The sequence below is a fragment of the Crotalus tigris genome, unplaced genomic scaffold, assembly GCF_016545835.1.
Source record: "Crotalus tigris isolate CLP2741 ecotype Arizona unplaced genomic scaffold, ASM1654583v1 scf7180000017887.1893490, whole genome shotgun sequence".
Taxonomy (NCBI): domain Eukaryota; kingdom Metazoa; phylum Chordata; class Lepidosauria; order Squamata; family Viperidae; genus Crotalus; species Crotalus tigris.
The window spans coordinates 1,805,850-1,822,950 of NW_024096704.1; the positions used below are offsets into that span (position 1 = coordinate 1,805,850).

At 33.7% G+C, this 17,101-nt stretch overlaps 1 protein-coding gene across 19 annotated transcripts in view; it reads right to left on the minus strand.

Annotated features, from left to right (window-relative positions):
- Positions 1 to 2,028: 2,028 nt before the first annotated feature.
- The window catches only part of LOC120308255 (collagen alpha-1(XXV) chain-like), an 82,412-nt gene continuing 67,339 nt past the window's right edge, over positions 2,029 to 17,101 (minus strand). For 9 of the 19 annotated variants that reach the window (XM_039344038.1, XM_039344033.1, XM_039344031.1 and 6 more), the window contains one exon: positions 14,928 to 15,546. In XM_039344038.1, the coding sequence (XP_039199972.1) occupies positions 15,100 to 15,546 (447 nt within the window). In that variant the 3' untranslated portion in view covers positions 14,928 to 15,099. Of the gene's footprint in view, positions 2,154 to 4,102; positions 10,565 to 10,911; positions 10,951 to 13,666; positions 15,547 to 17,101 lie in introns of those variants that run through there. The other 10 variants (XR_005556811.1, XR_005556807.1, XM_039344042.1 and 7 more) reach the window with 7 other exon arrangements.

A 17,101-nucleotide genomic window follows, 5' to 3' on the forward strand; every position in this document is an offset into this window, starting at 1 on the left:
AGGTACAAAGCCAGCTAGGTCAGTGGTTCTCAACCTTTTTAATTGCGCAACCCCCAACTGGTCATAAGTCAAGGACTACTCAACCAGTCGTAAGTCGAGGACTACTCAACTGGTGCAGCACCGTTTGCAGAATGGGACTGCACCCATTCTGGACAACTCCTATTGGCTTTTGAAAGCCAATAGAATTAGACTCTATTCAAGAGAGTCTATTCTATTGACTTTCAAAAGCCAATAGAATAAAAGGGAGTAGCACAGCTAAGGAAAAGGGGGAAAAAAATGGTGGACTGCGTTGTTTGGCGATCCCCGTGAAATGGTCGTTCGACCCCAAATGGGGTCCCAACCCACAGGTTGAGAACCACTGAGCTAGGTGATCTTAGGCCAATGACTCTCAACTGGGAAGGAGGCAATGGCAAACCACTTCTGAATTCTTGCAACAAAAACAGCAGAGAGTTGTCTAGCTCAGGGCTTTTCAACCCATAATACACATACCACTGGTGGTACTTTGGGACCTGGCAGGTGGTATGCATTATGACGGGTTGAAAAGCACTGTAAAAAAGAAGTGTAAAAGTGGATGAGCTGAAGCAGCAGCAGCACCAGAGAGGCCTGGGGGGAGAGTCAGGTGAAGCTGCAGTGTTGCCTGGGAGAGAAGAGAGGATATAAAAGGAGGGGGATAGGATACAAAAGGAGTAAAACTGGTACTTTTTTCCTTTTTTTACGGTTTGTAATATTTTATTAGATTGTATAATAAAATACAAAAATACAAAAGGAAATAGCAGGACACAGTGGGGAGGAAAAAGGAAAAGAAAAGTGAGGGCGAGAAGGGAAAAAGAAAAGGCATTGACTTCCAACTTCCTCTGTTGCAGTAGAAGGAAGCATTAACATCGAACATCAACTTTTTACTTTTCCATAATAGTATAAACTAGCCATTTCTATAACAACAAATCAATCTAATCAGTAAAACCCAAAATCCCCCCTCCACCCTTTTTTTAGTCATCAAGTTTTTGACACATTGCTAAGGACTGGTGGTACTCGAATATTGTCATATCCTAAAAGTGGTACAATCTGTGAAAAGGTTGAAAAGTCCTGGTCTGGATAGTTGCTTGGAGTTAAAAATTGATTTGTAGGTGTGCGTGCGCGTGCACACACACACACACATCAGTCAAAATAGATTATGCAAGAGGAAAAACAAAGAGTCACCTTGCAGTGAGATGGATGGTAAATAAATTGAATAAATAAGTAAAATACATAAAAATTATTTAGCAGAAAAATAAAACTATAGATCAGTGGTTCTCAACCTTGGGTCGGGACCCCATTTGGGGTCGAACGGCCATTTCACGGGGGTCGCCAAACAACGCAGTCTGCCATTTCCCCCCCTTTTCCTTAGCTGTGCTACTCCCTTTTATTCTATTGGCTTTTGAAAGCCAATAGAATAGACTCTCTTGAATAGAGTCTAATTCTATTGGCTTTCAAAAGCCAATAGGAATTGTCCAGGCTGTCTCTGCCCTGCTGAGCCCGCCAAAAGTCCCATTCTGCAAATGGTGCTGCACCAGTTGAGTAGTCCTTGACTTACGACCAGTTGAGTAGTCCTCGACTTACGACCGGTTGGGGGTCGCGGCATTAAAAAGGTTGAGAACCACTGCTATGGATAATAGGCTTATTTATATATATATCTTTTTACCTAGTTCAATTTGAGTAATTTTTTATAAGGTAGCCCCGAACACTGAAACACTGAAACTTGTTTTTTATGGGTTATAGATAACATGGAAATGCTGCACTAGAAGAGTGGTAATTACGGACACCTAAGCATTTTTCACCATCGGTTTTACACACACACACACACACACACACACACACACACACACACACTTTCTACAAGACAAGCATATTGTTTTCCTGTTTATAATTTTCCAGTTTTTGAAAATTTCAAGCAAATTACTGCAAGCATTTATGCTCCTATCTTTACTGGCAGCCTGGTCCCCAAATATGGATACTGATCTTAATGTAAATAAAAAGCAACAAAAGTTCAAGTACTTTTTTCATAGTTTATCAGAAAATGAACAAGTGCTATATAGGGAATGGTTCCTTGTCAGTTTCTGCCACCTGTTGGTGGGATATCACCCATGTGGTTCATAAAGCACAAGCAGCTGGTAAGCCTGGAAAGGAAAGAGTTTTAATTTAGATGAATCCCACATGCATATTTTTCATTTACAGTTGTAGCTACATCACATTTAGCTGAACCAAGAAAGTTGTAAGTATGATGAACAAGTATACTGTAGGCCTTTCTGTATGTGAAGAGCAGGCATGACCTCTACATTTCTGCTTTGTGTTATATACAGGTAGTCTTTGACTTACCAAAGTTTGTTTAATGACCAATCAAAGTTACAATGGCACTGAAAAAAGTGATTTATGACTGTTTTTCACAAAACCATTGCAGCATCCTCACGGTCATGTGATCAAAATTCAGATACTTGGCAACTGACTCATATTTATGATGGTTGCAGTGTCCCAAGGTCATGTCACCTTTGGTGACCTTCTGACAAGCCAAGTCAATGGGGAACCCAGATCCATTTAACAACTACAGCTACTGTAACTTAACAACTGCAGTGATTCACTTAACAATTGTGGCAAGAAAGGTCATAACATGGAGCAAAACTCACTTAACAAATATCCCACTTAGCAACAGAAATTTTGGGTTCAATTGTGGTCATAAATTGAGGACTACCTGTAATGAAGTAGCATAAGATTGCATATTTTCATTCTCTCTCTCTCTCCTTTTCTCCATGCCCCTCCCCCGTCATTCACTAACCCAAGACAATATAATGAAAACGCTACTCAAAATAAAGTCCTAATATCCAGAAATAACTGGAATATTCTATTCCGTAAAGCTGTATAAACTGACTTTTTATTGTTTTCCTCTGCATATTACTTCAGCATTTATGCATCAATATGTGCACTTTGTGTAACATCCAGAATATGTGCATTATGAGACAATCTATGCATCCTGAAGGGGGCATGGGTGGTTCACTTTTCTATATTTATTCAAGGTTGTATTTGGATTAGGATAGGACTAACAGATTTGTGGATTCCAGGTTCTCTGCTCCCATTAGTTTATCTAAAACGTATGGATCATTTTATGAAATATTAAATGTTTTCATCTCTTTAAATGAAACAGAAAATGAAATTTCAATCCAAATCCTGCCAACTGTAAGTCAGGATAGGCAGGCAAGACACTTAAAAGGACTGGATCTAAATTATGGCAAGTATTAACTGTCAATATTTAAAAACATTTTATTCTTGAGGAATTCTTGTTTATGAGGCAAAGTAGCATAATATTCCTGCGTAGAAAAGAGACTGTCAGATAACGAAATACTATTTCCTCAAGACACATTTCAGTTACAGGATATGGATAAATTGGAACAGACATCATCATTTTGAATCATCGTTTTTACTTTTCATGTGTGTCAAAGAAAGCAAAAAAAAAAAAAAAGCAGGATTTAATCATACTTTCACGGACTACTTTACTTTAGGTAGCCATTAGTTTCCCAAAGACTTTATGTGAAATGCTATGAATTGCTAATTTGTCCTGATTGTGGAAAATAAAGAACTTTATTGTGTAAAATTATTAAGCAAATATTGAGCTGTATATTGAACACCGGATGTATTTAAAAATAGTATTTCCTATTACCTTGTAAAATGTCAGAACTGTGATTTTTATTTTGATGAGAAGAGGACAGTGCTATTTTTTATAACTTTTACAATGCCTCAGTAATGTATGAACTAATATTTTCTGGAGTAAGAAGAAGCTATTTATACATCAGAAGTACATTTGGCATCTGCCTGGCTGCTAAGACTTTTTTGGAATAGGCATGGATTGTTCTCCAACTGTTAGATCAAAGCCAATTCTATTGTGACTTTGTAGTACATTCTTTTAGTCATTATTTCTCCTGAGATTATCTCACAATGGAGTGATTAAAAGCATTGTGAATTTGCCCTTTTATAAAATCATCCAACATTATATGAATTATGTCTTTGTTATCCAGAGCAAATAATTCTTTACATTTCATACCGAAAGTGGCAAAACAGTAAGTTCTGTGCAAGAGAATTTTGAAACATAACTGGTTTTAAGTCAAAAACTTTTCAGATTAATACATTTCACAGGAAATATAGTTTAGGAAAACTCTTTTTTTTAAGTATTGCATATTTTTACACCAAAGGCAAGCAAATAATGTTTACAACATGGAAAACCAATCTCAGATTAAGATCAAGAGTTTAATAATTACACACTTTTTACATTATGAAAATAAGTCATAAATAGTGTAAAAATAATTCTGAAGTTCAACTTCTCACAAAGTTGGGACAAAAACCAAATACAAAACTAAAACAGGAGCAATTAAAACATTTATAAGCATAAAAAGAACCCAATTTTTTTTTAAAGAAAATGATTCATCCTATTTGATAAAGCTCATTCTTGCTTTAATTCTTAACAAGAGGCTACAACAATATAGAAATTAATATCAAATAAAAATGGTGGCTTAAATCTTGCAACTATTTACATAGACATATTGTTTTTACCATGATATTTATACCTAGAATGTGATATGAAAATGGCTTACATTATTAATGATTTCTTCCAAGCAGGAATAATTTTCCGCAAATGACAGATTTCTGCTTTTAACAGATATCATGATGAAATATGGAAATACCTGCACATACAGATACATTATAAAAAAGTAAAAAAAAAATCAAATAAAATACAATATTTTCCAAAAGAAGCAGACAAATAAACAAAAACAACAACCCAACCCCAAACCAGATACATACACCTTTAAAAACAGGTTGTAAATTATTATAGTTTCCCAACATGTACAATGGCATAATATCCACAATGAACAAGCCCAACATGTATGAACATTAGAGAAAATTCTCATTTGTTCCATTTCACTTGTTCAAGATAGTCACCCAGGACAAGCTCAGACAACGTAAAGAATATGTAAAAAAACATATATTTACCCGCAAATGAAATGCTTTTAAAATATCACCAGTATTAAATACAACTGTGGAAACTACTAAATTTTAATTTAAACATATAAAGTAAGACTGAATAAGGCCCCTGTTCTCTAAAGAAAAAGAAAGGTGCCTTTCAAATAGTAATTTTTTAAAGAATATTTTTCTGTCCTTTTCCATTGTTAATTGTTTTGTCTTATGTTCAGAGAGCTGTACTGAGAAAACATTTTTCTATATCTAGCCACCTTTGGATAGACTGAGAAAACCATTTCAAATTTAGTTAGTACTTTACCATTCAAATCAATATGAATGAATCATTTAGTTACTAGCTGTGGTTGTTGTTTTAACCCACCACAATTCAAAAGGTTTTGATGGGTTTTTTGCTACATTGCCATATAGGGGAAAAAAAGGATAAGGAAAAAAAAACTTCAGCATTTAATAGCAATATAAATAGCTGAAATTCCAGAATAAAGAGCCTGCTAACTTCTCATAATATATTTTTCCTAAGGTATAGTATACCTTATTGTGTGAAAATTATAAATCATTAATAGACAAAGGATACAGATGTGCAGCTAAAATCACATAATAAAATAATAATGATAATTAGGAGGCTTGCAAACAAAATGTCTAATCTTAACTTTATATTTCTGAAGATGTCTGTTATTCCATTTCCACTTAAAATTATGATACAAAACAGTTCTATTATACAAACAAATCAAATAACATATTCTTATGGCTAACAATACCCTATAAAAACAAGGCTTCCATCCAGGCATTGCAAATGGCCATCAGGGATGTCCAACTTGATTCCTGGATTGTCTCTGGCCTATTTCTTAAAGTGTCTTAATATTTTGGCACTTTTTATTTCAGCAAAAGTGAGGCATTCAAACAGATTTTCAGGATTGTACTTAATACTGTCTGGGGAGGACATTATTCAAGTTTTAATGACACATGTAAAGGTAAACAGGAATAGTTACCTTTTTCAGTGCTTCTCTTTTTAATAGTTTATAAATAGTAAAGAACAGAGTACATGCTATCACTTCAGAGCATAGGCCAAGTATCCTTGAGGTGATTAACCTCATCACAAGAGAATATTTCTGCAAGTCCACTACTATACATATAGTTTTCTTCTTATCCTGCTATTTAACTGAATACATTAAACAAGTTGCTGGGAGAGATTTTGGTATACTAGATCAGGGCCCCCCAACCCCTGGTTTGTGGACCAAACCGGTCTGCACAAACAAGCAAAGCCCCATCCGTGGGATGCAGGCAGAACTCAAACTCACCCACTCTCTGGTCAGTGGAAAAACTTTTCTCCACGGAACCAGTCCCTGGTGCCCAAAAGGTTGGGGACCTCTGCACTAGATAAGTGATATTGATATTGCTATGCTTTTTATTTATATAGTGGAGAGCAATATATTAGTCTGTTTTTCTAAACTAGCAATGAGATAAAATCAGGAAAGGAAATATTTAAACATTAGATAGTATGAACTATAGTTGACACTTTATCCCTACTACTACATCTTCTACATATGATACTTTGCTTTGTGGACATGAAATGAAATACCTTATGGAATTTCAGAAAGATTCATCAAAAATATGTTATTTCTTTGTACCTATTAAAAACAGTACCCGATAAATATTGGCGAGAGAGAAAACTTCCAAAGATAAAGTAATTAAGAAAATTAGAAATTGGAAATAAAAACAAAAATAGGTAACGAAAAACCTTTACCATTGTACGATAAAAATGGGCATGTTTAAAAATAAAAGAAAAAAATGCAATTTAAACTGTAATATATTAGCATAAATGACTAATTTGGAGGAGCTTTGCAAGAAAAATAGAAAACATTTTAGCACCAAACTAATTATTAAATATCAACATAAAGGCACTACAAGTCTTCAGAAAACAACTACATAGCCAGACTAAGCACATTTTTGTTTTTAACAGGCATTTTTAGGAATCATTTCAGGCACCAGTTTGATATCTCCCTTTACTGCTCTTCAAAATCCAACTAATCAAATTATCATGTAGATTTATCACAATGATATCAATATAATGAACTTATTTTTAACAATATAAATCAGAATTAATCAATGAATAGCCTGAAACAGCAAGTGGTTTTTTTTTAAAAAATATAAAATAAATCAGCAAACATTTCCAATGATTGCTGTAGCTGGAAAATTACAGCTATTATAAGAAAAATTGCTGCTTCTGTTAATTTATGGCTATATGCTCATATTCTCAGTTCAAATATTGTTAATTTCTGCACAGACAGAATTTCTTTTCCATCAACCTGCACACAGATTGATAAGCATTTATAAGTGTATAATTTCACTTTAAAATTAGTGATTGATATCCTATCATTAACTCTTTTAAATGTAAATTGAAAAATAAATTAGCAAACAAATCATGTCATAGGCCTAATTTGTGAAGGGTCTCAACAGCCATTTTTTATTTTTTATTAGCATGCTTACCAGTTATAGGGTAAATCCACATTTTTGATATTTCCATGCAGCCCAACTATTCTGCTTTCTCAACTTGTATTCATAGATAGCTAGTATTACTAGCTTTACAAACATAAAAAGAAAGGTAACGTTTAATAAGACTATAAGGAACACTCCTAGTCCCAGGTATTTAATTTTATATGTAGATTCTTATGAAATGGAGGAAAAATAATTTTTAAAAATACTTTGTAAATGGCACATCTGAACACATAAATTTATTTTTTAAGGGGCCATTCAGGTTGTAATGATTCTCATAAACAATCTAATGCCCAGTGTTCAGGCATTATGCTTACATATGAATAATGTCTGACCAGATCTAAAATTAAATGATTAGGATTTGAGAGGATAGAATAATAAATAATTTACATTACAGAGAAATGCATAAAAGATCATAGGAAAAGGAATGGCAGAAGCAGGAAGCAGATTCAAAAGAAGAATCAGCCTATAGTTTCTAGTAGTCACAAAGTCCAATCCCTCTTGAATTCTGTTGACTCTTATCTAATGCCAAAATAGTGCTAACCATTAATTGAATAGATTCCTGTGCAATAGGAATGAGTAGTAATAAATCAGTTTAATTGGAACTTCATGTATGGTCCTCATCTTACATGTCTGACAAAGATTAATATACAGGAAGCCTATGGATGGAATTCAAGATTATCCATCAACTAAAAATAAAAATGGATAAAATTGTTTCTCTCACTACCACTAGCTTCACAGACTTCCTCCTTTTTCCTGGATAATTGGAGGACTCTTAGGGAGATTTTGAGGAGGGAAATATTCTATGCAAAAAGAGAAAAGGATTTCTGTCTTACAAACAAATATCTGAATTACACGGGAGAAAATATCTGTTAATATATATTAAAATATGTGTATATATGTATGTGTACATAATTATACATGCATACACAGACTAATTTCTCTTAGTTTTTGCATTTCAAAAATTTTAATTCTACCTTTTCATGCAGATAGGTCAAATTTTAATAAAAATATAAGAAAACTATAAGAAAATATTTAGTAAAAGCAGGCATTCATTTCTCTGAATTTCCTGAGCACTAAATTATTCTCCTCTGCTATTGAGTGGTTATCACTGAAACACTGAAAAACTTGCTAAAATGTTAACATGAAAGCTTCAATATTGAGAAAAAGATCATGTTCCCCAAAAAGCAATAGGAAATTTTATCAATATTGTTTTATTAATTATTATTATTATTATTTAAATTTATTGGTCACCCATCTCCAGTGGATTCTGGGTGGTGCACAAATGGTCTGTAAACAAAATAATTAAATTGAAAAAGGAAGTAAGAGGTATACTAAAGGGTATAAAGTAGTACTGAAATTTAACTAATATTTGGTATGGTGATAAATATAATTCCATTTACAATCTGATAAAAATGACATTTTGCAACAATGGATGTTTATTAATCTAATTTTAAAATATCCCACTGACTTTTTTGAAAGTGTATGGAATTTCTTATTTGGTCAGACCTTTAAAACATTGCAGAACATTCATCAAATGTAATGACCATATTTTCCACTGCCCAGCAAATTAATTAGCAATATTAATTAGCTTCTTAGAATGTCTACAAGCATACATTTGAATATAAGCTTAAATATAAAAATATTAAATAGAAGGGTTCAAAACATAGAAATGAAATATTTTTTTAAAAAAGAATAAGATGAAAATAGCAATATATTTGATATACAAGGTAGCCTATACTGTAGCTCCTATCAATTCCATTTTATTTGGGTCATGACGTGAAATAATTTTTAAAAAATGAATAGGTCAACAAAAATCTTTTACTTTTGGAGAAGCTAAAAAAATGCTAAAAAAATGAAACACAAATATGTTCTTCAAAACCTGAATGTCTATAAGCATGAAAGCAAAGGAGGTTAGTACATTTAACCATTGATCAATTATAATTAAATATATTCTTCAAGCCCGTACACGCATATGCCATTGACCAGGAATTTCTAAAATCCAAATGGTAAACCATGAAAAGTCAACTGCATTTCATTATTTTAGAAGAAGGCATTTTATAGTGACTTTTGTCAAAGCACTTCTTCTTATCACCTTGAAAATACAACATGTGAAACACATATTGTAGCAGTCTTTGAAGATTACATTGTCCACCAGTTGATACTAAGACCTATCATTGATCCATTTGATGTCTCTGCAACTCAATCATCTTACTCATAAAGCATGATCTTCATCTTCTTTCATTCTTGGTAAAATAATCCAACATGTGTTGAAATCCATGCTTCTTGACTGTGAGCAATGCAAGCAAACAGAGGCTGATGAAGAGATATCATCCTTCTTCTTTTTCACAAAGATGGTTTCACCCAGAAGACTGAAAGCCATCCACCATCAGAAGGAACCAAAGTTCCCTCCAAATTCAAGAGCTTTGTCTTAATCTCCTCGTATCATTTTTTTGCAATAAGCCATGGTGTGACTCCCTTGAGATGATAGAAAGAACAATTTAATGTGTCAAGTGAAATTGGCAGCAAGCAACCATTGTAGCATATGACAGCAAACCACCATTGTAACACAACAAGCTGTTTTAGCACAAAAATCATGCTTTTGCTCAAGCAAATTTGGGGAAATAGAGCAATGATAGAGTTTAGGAGGGTGAATATGGCAACAGAGTCATTATATTCCAGTGACAATCTGTTATTGAGTTCATATGTGGTCACAAACTAATGTAACCTAATTCAGGGCATTTCTTCTCCATGCTTGTCCACAAGCCAAATAAAACAAGAATGCAACCAAAAATAAAAGTAATGTAAAAATATGTAAAAAAACAATTTAAATGTCTATGAATGATCACTCTATTGGGATTAGCTCTATAGACACAATATTTGGATTCTGTACATTTATTGCACAGTTTATATTTGCCAGATTGCAGCCATATGTACACATGACTACTACAAATAAATAGAAGCAGTGCTATGTAAACATATTTCAAACTTGTAAAACCAATGCTTCCATTTTCAATTATAAATACAGGAGGTGATGTATTATATACACAACTTCATGCTTGCAAAGTTAGATTCATCACTGCAAAGAAACAAAGAAAAACATTTTAGCAATATTAGTAGTGTTGTTCAAAGGCATGTTTCAACTGTATAAATAATACTAAGCTGTATAAAGACATATATAAACGGAATTCTTCCCTCAGAGTAAAGTTTTCTCAGCTTATAGGAGTTAAAGGAGGGAAGAGTTTTTTCTTTCCTTCTGCAGCAGTACTGACAACTGGTTAGTAAAGGGATACCAGCAATGCTTTTTTCTTCATTTGTTCATGTTATTTCTTTGGGTTAACAGATGTCATTTAGCTTACTGATGCTTAATAGTATATAATATTGTGCGATTAAAAAGTAAGCATAAGAATATTTGAGTGATCTCACCTTTTGCCAGCAACCAGGCATTGGTAACCCATCTGGCCCCTGTTTGAATAAGGAAAATCAAAGTATACTGTTAAGTTTGATAATACACCTCACCAATGTTAACATCATTTCATGCCTCAATTGTACTTTAGGAAAATGAACAAAATTCAAATAATATAATATATGTAGTGCATGGCAATTTTTGAAATTCTTATGTATATAATCATATGTTCTCCATGCTTGCAGAAGAACAATTAACTGCAACCATACTATTGTACAACTAGCTGAAGTCAATTCAGAGGAACACCATACATTAATAAATGCCTTATTCCATGCAAATGTATTTATGACTTTGATCTATATATATCAGTGATAATGGATGAGAGTTAAAATCCCAATCATGTTATAGATCTCCTGGTTTTGAGCAGGATTAGTTAGTCCTCCTCAAGAAAATTAGATAGACTTGGAAAAATATAAAATAACCAAAACAACCTTCCATGAGCAAGCATTGTTTTTGTCTGGAATGCACTGGAATTACTCTCCCAAAATAATATAGTTTAGCTAAACTCAAACTTAATGGCATATTTTCAATATGCAATGTTTGAAATTAAAAGTATATGAAGAAAAAACAAATAAATATAACTTCTCAGAAATTATGGCAAGTTAATGTCCATAACTGATATTGGTAGACATTATTAAGCTAATATGGAAGCATTGGACTATTGCATCTGGCTAGCATGATTGGATTTACATTTATAAAGTAAATGTTTAGGTTCTTATGAATGCTAAAAATCCTCCATTTCCTACTTGGAAACTTAACCTACAAAGCCTCCTTCAGCTAGTATGTAAGATGGGGCCTGTGGACTACTTTGTCTCTTTGTTGCTTGAAAACTGGATATTTTTTAATGAGAGTAACTTAATTTTAAATTACTATCAATTAAATCCATGGTGTCTATCTTTGACTAAACTCAGAAATTTTGTTCAAATAAGTTTAGTTCTATTGTCTTAACTATGTTTTGATTTTAAATAGGGAGACTTCATTCCAATTAACTTTATACCAATTATATCAGAGTCAACATAGTGTATCTATGCAATATTGCAAACAATGGCATATCATTGTTCTGAAGGATATCTTTGTTCTGGAGGATGATAGATCAAATGTTATTCCAATTATAAGATACTGTAGTATGTTATCAGGTACTATTAAATCTAAGAATTTGGATTTGATAATGATAATTATTGATATTGATAATTAATGATTGTGGGATTGTATGTACATAAAAACACTACTTGAATATATGGAGAAGCTTTTTGTTATAGTATTTGTTTGCAAATTATAAGAAAAACCCAATAAAACATATTGGCAAAGTATAGACCCGGGGTAGGCAACCTTGGCACTTTTATGATTCATGGACTTCAACTCCCAGAATTCCTGAGCCAGCCCTGGCTCAGGAATTCTGGGAGTTGAAGTCCACAAGTCATAAAAGAGCCAAGGTTGCCTACCCCTAATCTAGACAGTTGTATAACATTTACTTGAATGTTAGGATAATTTCCCCTCCTTAGTTTATAACTTGATAATTTAAATAAAGAAAGTTTGAGGTAGTGAGTATGGCATCAGGATAGAAACTAGGAGAGTGTGAGTTCTAGTGCTGCTTTAGGCACAGAATAAGCTGTATGACCTTAGGCTAGTTACTTTCTCTCAGGCCTAATAAGGAGGCAATGGTAAACCACTTCTGAAAAACCTTTGCACGAATACTGAAGGAACTTGACCAGGCGATCTCCAAAAACTGCACATGGCTGAGTAGAAGAGAAAAAAACAACTGCAATAAACATCAAAAAGAGCTAAGCAAAAAGTTGCTAAGGAGTGCCTTAGCAGATAGTTTTAACTGATTTCCAGACAGAAACAATACTGTACTCAGTCAAATATACTTCAAAGAATTATGAAGGCATGCTTTATTTATTTGCAATCAAATATATAACAATAAGTTATTGTTAAACAATGACAAACAAAATAAAATATGGACTTTTTACTTAAAGACTTTCCTGACAATTTAGATTACAGATGTGCTTAAAAAAATCAGCTTAACTTTTCCATTCATGCTTAAACTACATACAGTATCAAAACATGCAGATCAAATATATCTACCCTTTAAAATGTTTTTGGCATTTTCTAGAAATGTGTAGATAATGATGATTTTTTTAAAAAGAAAACATATTTTCATAATATTGAAATGTTTGCCAGATTGGTACAAGGGAAAGGGATCAACAAGTAGAATTTTAGTATAGGTAGGTGCTTGAATTCATGCTAACAAAGAGTAGGGAACTGTTGTATGTATTGTGGGAAATTAAGATCCAAAGGAAAGACTGTTATGCTGAAAACATTTAAGAAACAGACAATAAGTGCTTTGGGCTGCAGGCCATTAATTCCTTATGAAGGATTTATAAAGCTTATTTTGAAGTGAATATAACGTTGCAATTTGTAAGAGATGTGATCATGTGAATAGCAGACAGAAATATTCAAGAATATTTCCTGTCAATATAACATGGCTATGTAATTCTATATAAGAATATTTATACCTAATTTTAATAATCTTGGGCTCAATGTATCCTTTGTTAAACTGAGGGTAAACTACCAATCTCAGTTGGTATGTCCCATAACTAAATATGAATCTAATCCAGAAATTGCAGAACAAAAGCTAAACTGAGCATTCCAGTTAAACTGCCTATTGTAATGCATTATATCATTCCCCTCCATTACTGTAGGTAAATTCTGCACCTTTTGAACTGTTTGTATTCATCCTTAAGCACACAGTGGGTCTGTCTCCCTGTCATCTACCGGTATCTATTAGGATAAGCAGAAGGTCAAGCATGGAGATAATGCTAGCTCCAGGTCATACTTTCCACTTGTTCACTCCCTTTTTTTTTAGCTTCCTTCTGTACACTTGCCCAAAAGCAAACAGCAAATCAAGTTTTCAATTTCCTCATTTGCTTAATAAGAACAGATGATAGTCAAAGCAAATACATAGAATATCACAAACAGAAACCCCAGAGGTTGTCAAAAGGACTTGTGTGGACATTAAGATTTCCTTGCCTAGGTTGACTGTTCATGCCCTCCCTGCAAAAAGTTAATAGGAATAGACATGTAGGATAGATTACTTGTTTGAGAGATATGTATTCCCAGGGAAGCCATACCTAGAAAAGTATCACTGGTTATATACTTATGTGCTTTGAATGAGATTTTCTCTTCTTTTCTTAGGCATATATACTTTAGAGTCCTTGGTGGGTTGTGAGCTTGGTTGTTTGCCTGCACACATTTTATTACATAATCAGTGATAGTAAGTGTATGGTTTCCTCCCGGTTTATATCTAACAGCTTATCCTCTCACTGTTGGTGGGAGTTGAGCACAAACCTGACACTTACTAGTACAGTGATGTTACCTAGTTGGATAATGAAATGTCTGCAAGCAAACAACCAAACTCAGGGAGCACAAAGGCTCCATAGTTTAAACCTGAGGTTCTCTTCTATTAGAAGCATATACTTTATTACTCCAGTGCCATTTTTAAAAAATAAAGAACATGTAAATATAATTGATTCAAAATCATAAAACCCATTTATGAGTGAGGTCAGATGGAATTCACACTTAGGGGCTGGGCAAGTATTAACAAGATATATGATATCAGTAGTTTAGTCATGGGATATTGTGGAACCACTCTGTATCAACAAAGAGGGCAATTTCATTAATATTAAATATGGCAGAACATGTTTTATTGGCGATGGGAAGGAGGAGAAGAAAGACAACAATCTTAAGTAGAAAATTGCACTTGACTGAAGATGTTGGAGTAAAATAACTTCAGAACCATTGTGCAATGTAAGTATGACTTGCCAATATTATACTGCTGATGTTGAGAGGTGGAGTGATCTCTGGATACTGTTATCATCACCAAGGCAGGCCACTTTGATCATGCACATGCATGTATGGGGACATACAATGCAAAGTCTGGTTATGTGAACTTTACATTGGAAACAGCTGATTAGAAATGTAGGAATCACATGCAGGGTTGGAAGGAAAGAGCAATACTGTACCAATTGGCAAGGGGCATCCAGCCCATCCAGACCAGGTTGGCCTGGCTCCCCTTTTTCCCCCTTAATTCCACGGAATCCCTGTTTGTAAAGATTAACTTGCAACGTTACTAAGAAATGTCTTTTACATCAACTTTGCTGGAACAAGCAAATAGAAAAAAGAGGAGCAAGCTGACCGGAAGAGGACCACAGTAAAATGTGGGTGCTTATATTCTTAGATTTGTAGCTGAATACATGATCTATATGGCAAATATGAGTTTGCACATGAGCCACTGCGCCACAAATTATGGAAGACTCTTCCATTAGTAACAATTTTAAAGAATATTTTACATGGAAATAGGTCAAATCATGATTATGTTTAAAGTGCATTATGACTTTAAATGAATAACAACTTTGCTCAAACTGTAGCTTGCTTCTCTCTGCAGTGTGACAATTTGTTATATTATCTACTGTAAGAGGAGACATTTCCAAGAGATGAGTGAAACATACCAATGGACAAGGTGCATCTAATCCAGGGGCACCCTGTTCTCCTTTCTCCCCTTTAGGCCCCTTTTTGCCTTTCTTTCCCTTTTCCCCCTGTGAACACAATGGTTTGGATAAAACACATTTTATTCTTTTTCAGGGAATCAAAGAAATCTGTTTTAAAAGTTTTTGTTTAATAGCCAATGGAGGGTTGAAAGGACACTTACCACTGTGTTCTAGTTTGCAGGATGCATTAGGTAAAAAAATAAGTTATATGATGATCAGAAGCATTAACTGCATCAGTTTGGTTATATTGCTCTTCTGCGTTAATGCAATAATGATGGGCACTTTGAATTCTAAAGCAGGACTTGTAATTGTGAATTAGATTGATTTTTTTTCATCCTAAGGGGTCATCAAAAACTTGCCATTTAAAAACAAGGGAGATTTGCCTCTTTTCCTAACGGTTGTGTTGGGTCTGCTTTCCTGGCCTTTATTTTCTGCAAGAAAATAACTGTTTTCCTCAGATAGATTTACATCTTATGGGGAAGAACTTTCTACTTATTATATGCATTTGCACTCACTGACATTAGATAGTAAGACCCTGTCCATGAGGACTTCCTCTTTTTTCCAATGGAAGAGAAAATTCTTTGCACATATCAAGCTGCTCATCCTTACAGAAACTCTACCTCTATCTATGTGGACACAATCCCAGTTCAGAATAATCTCAATATACATTGAAGACATCAGTTTTAGAGCTAGATCACCTTTTTCCAATCTGGTGATAGGGTTTCTTTCTCAGAAGAAATCCCCAATGATGTTACAAAAATGTTACATCTCAGTGTTCTAAACTGGATGCACTGTTTAGAACAATTAAAGGGCATATATTAGGGATCAGCTTTCCCCAAACAGAATCATAATAGAAGATAAAGTCCTGTTTAACACATTTGAAAGGCATTAAGTCGGGAAAGCCAATCAAGAAAGTTAAGTGATAAAGTTAAAATTCCTTGTCCAAAACTGCAAAAGGATTCTGAACCCCCATGAGTCTCAATCTAAAGTATTCCGATGTGTTTCCAAATTAGAGCTCTATATTCTATTGGCCTTATTCCTGGATTAAAATATTCATGTGCCTAAATTAGAAACATTTTTGTCTGAAAATAAACATTATTTCAAAAAAAAAACATGCAATATTTAAATTGAGACTTAAGAGCTTTCTGTAAACAGATACTTAGACATAAGAACAGCTACCTAAGAAAAATAACTTTATCAGAAGGCAATGGAAGACACGTTTGAGAACTAATTTAGAATTATTTTCACATCTGATCTGTTACAATGGCAAATGAGTTTCAGGCTCACAGTCCTTAACAAAACCAAAAGTGACTCTATTTAAATACACAGATAGACACAAATTAAGAATATTACTGTAATGGAGATACAACAGAAAGACAGTTAGTAGAACTAAGGAATGATTATCAAGGTCTAAGCTGCAGGAAGGATTTAATTTGCAAGGAAAAGGATAAAAAAAGACCAGATGAATTTTAAGGAAAAAAGGTAAGAGAAGGGAGAAATGCACCTCTGGAAAGGCAGAAAAGATTAGAGTGGCATATAAGGAATAGACAGTCACTCATTTTCACATCAAAAATATGCATCCATTTACAGCAGAAAATAAATA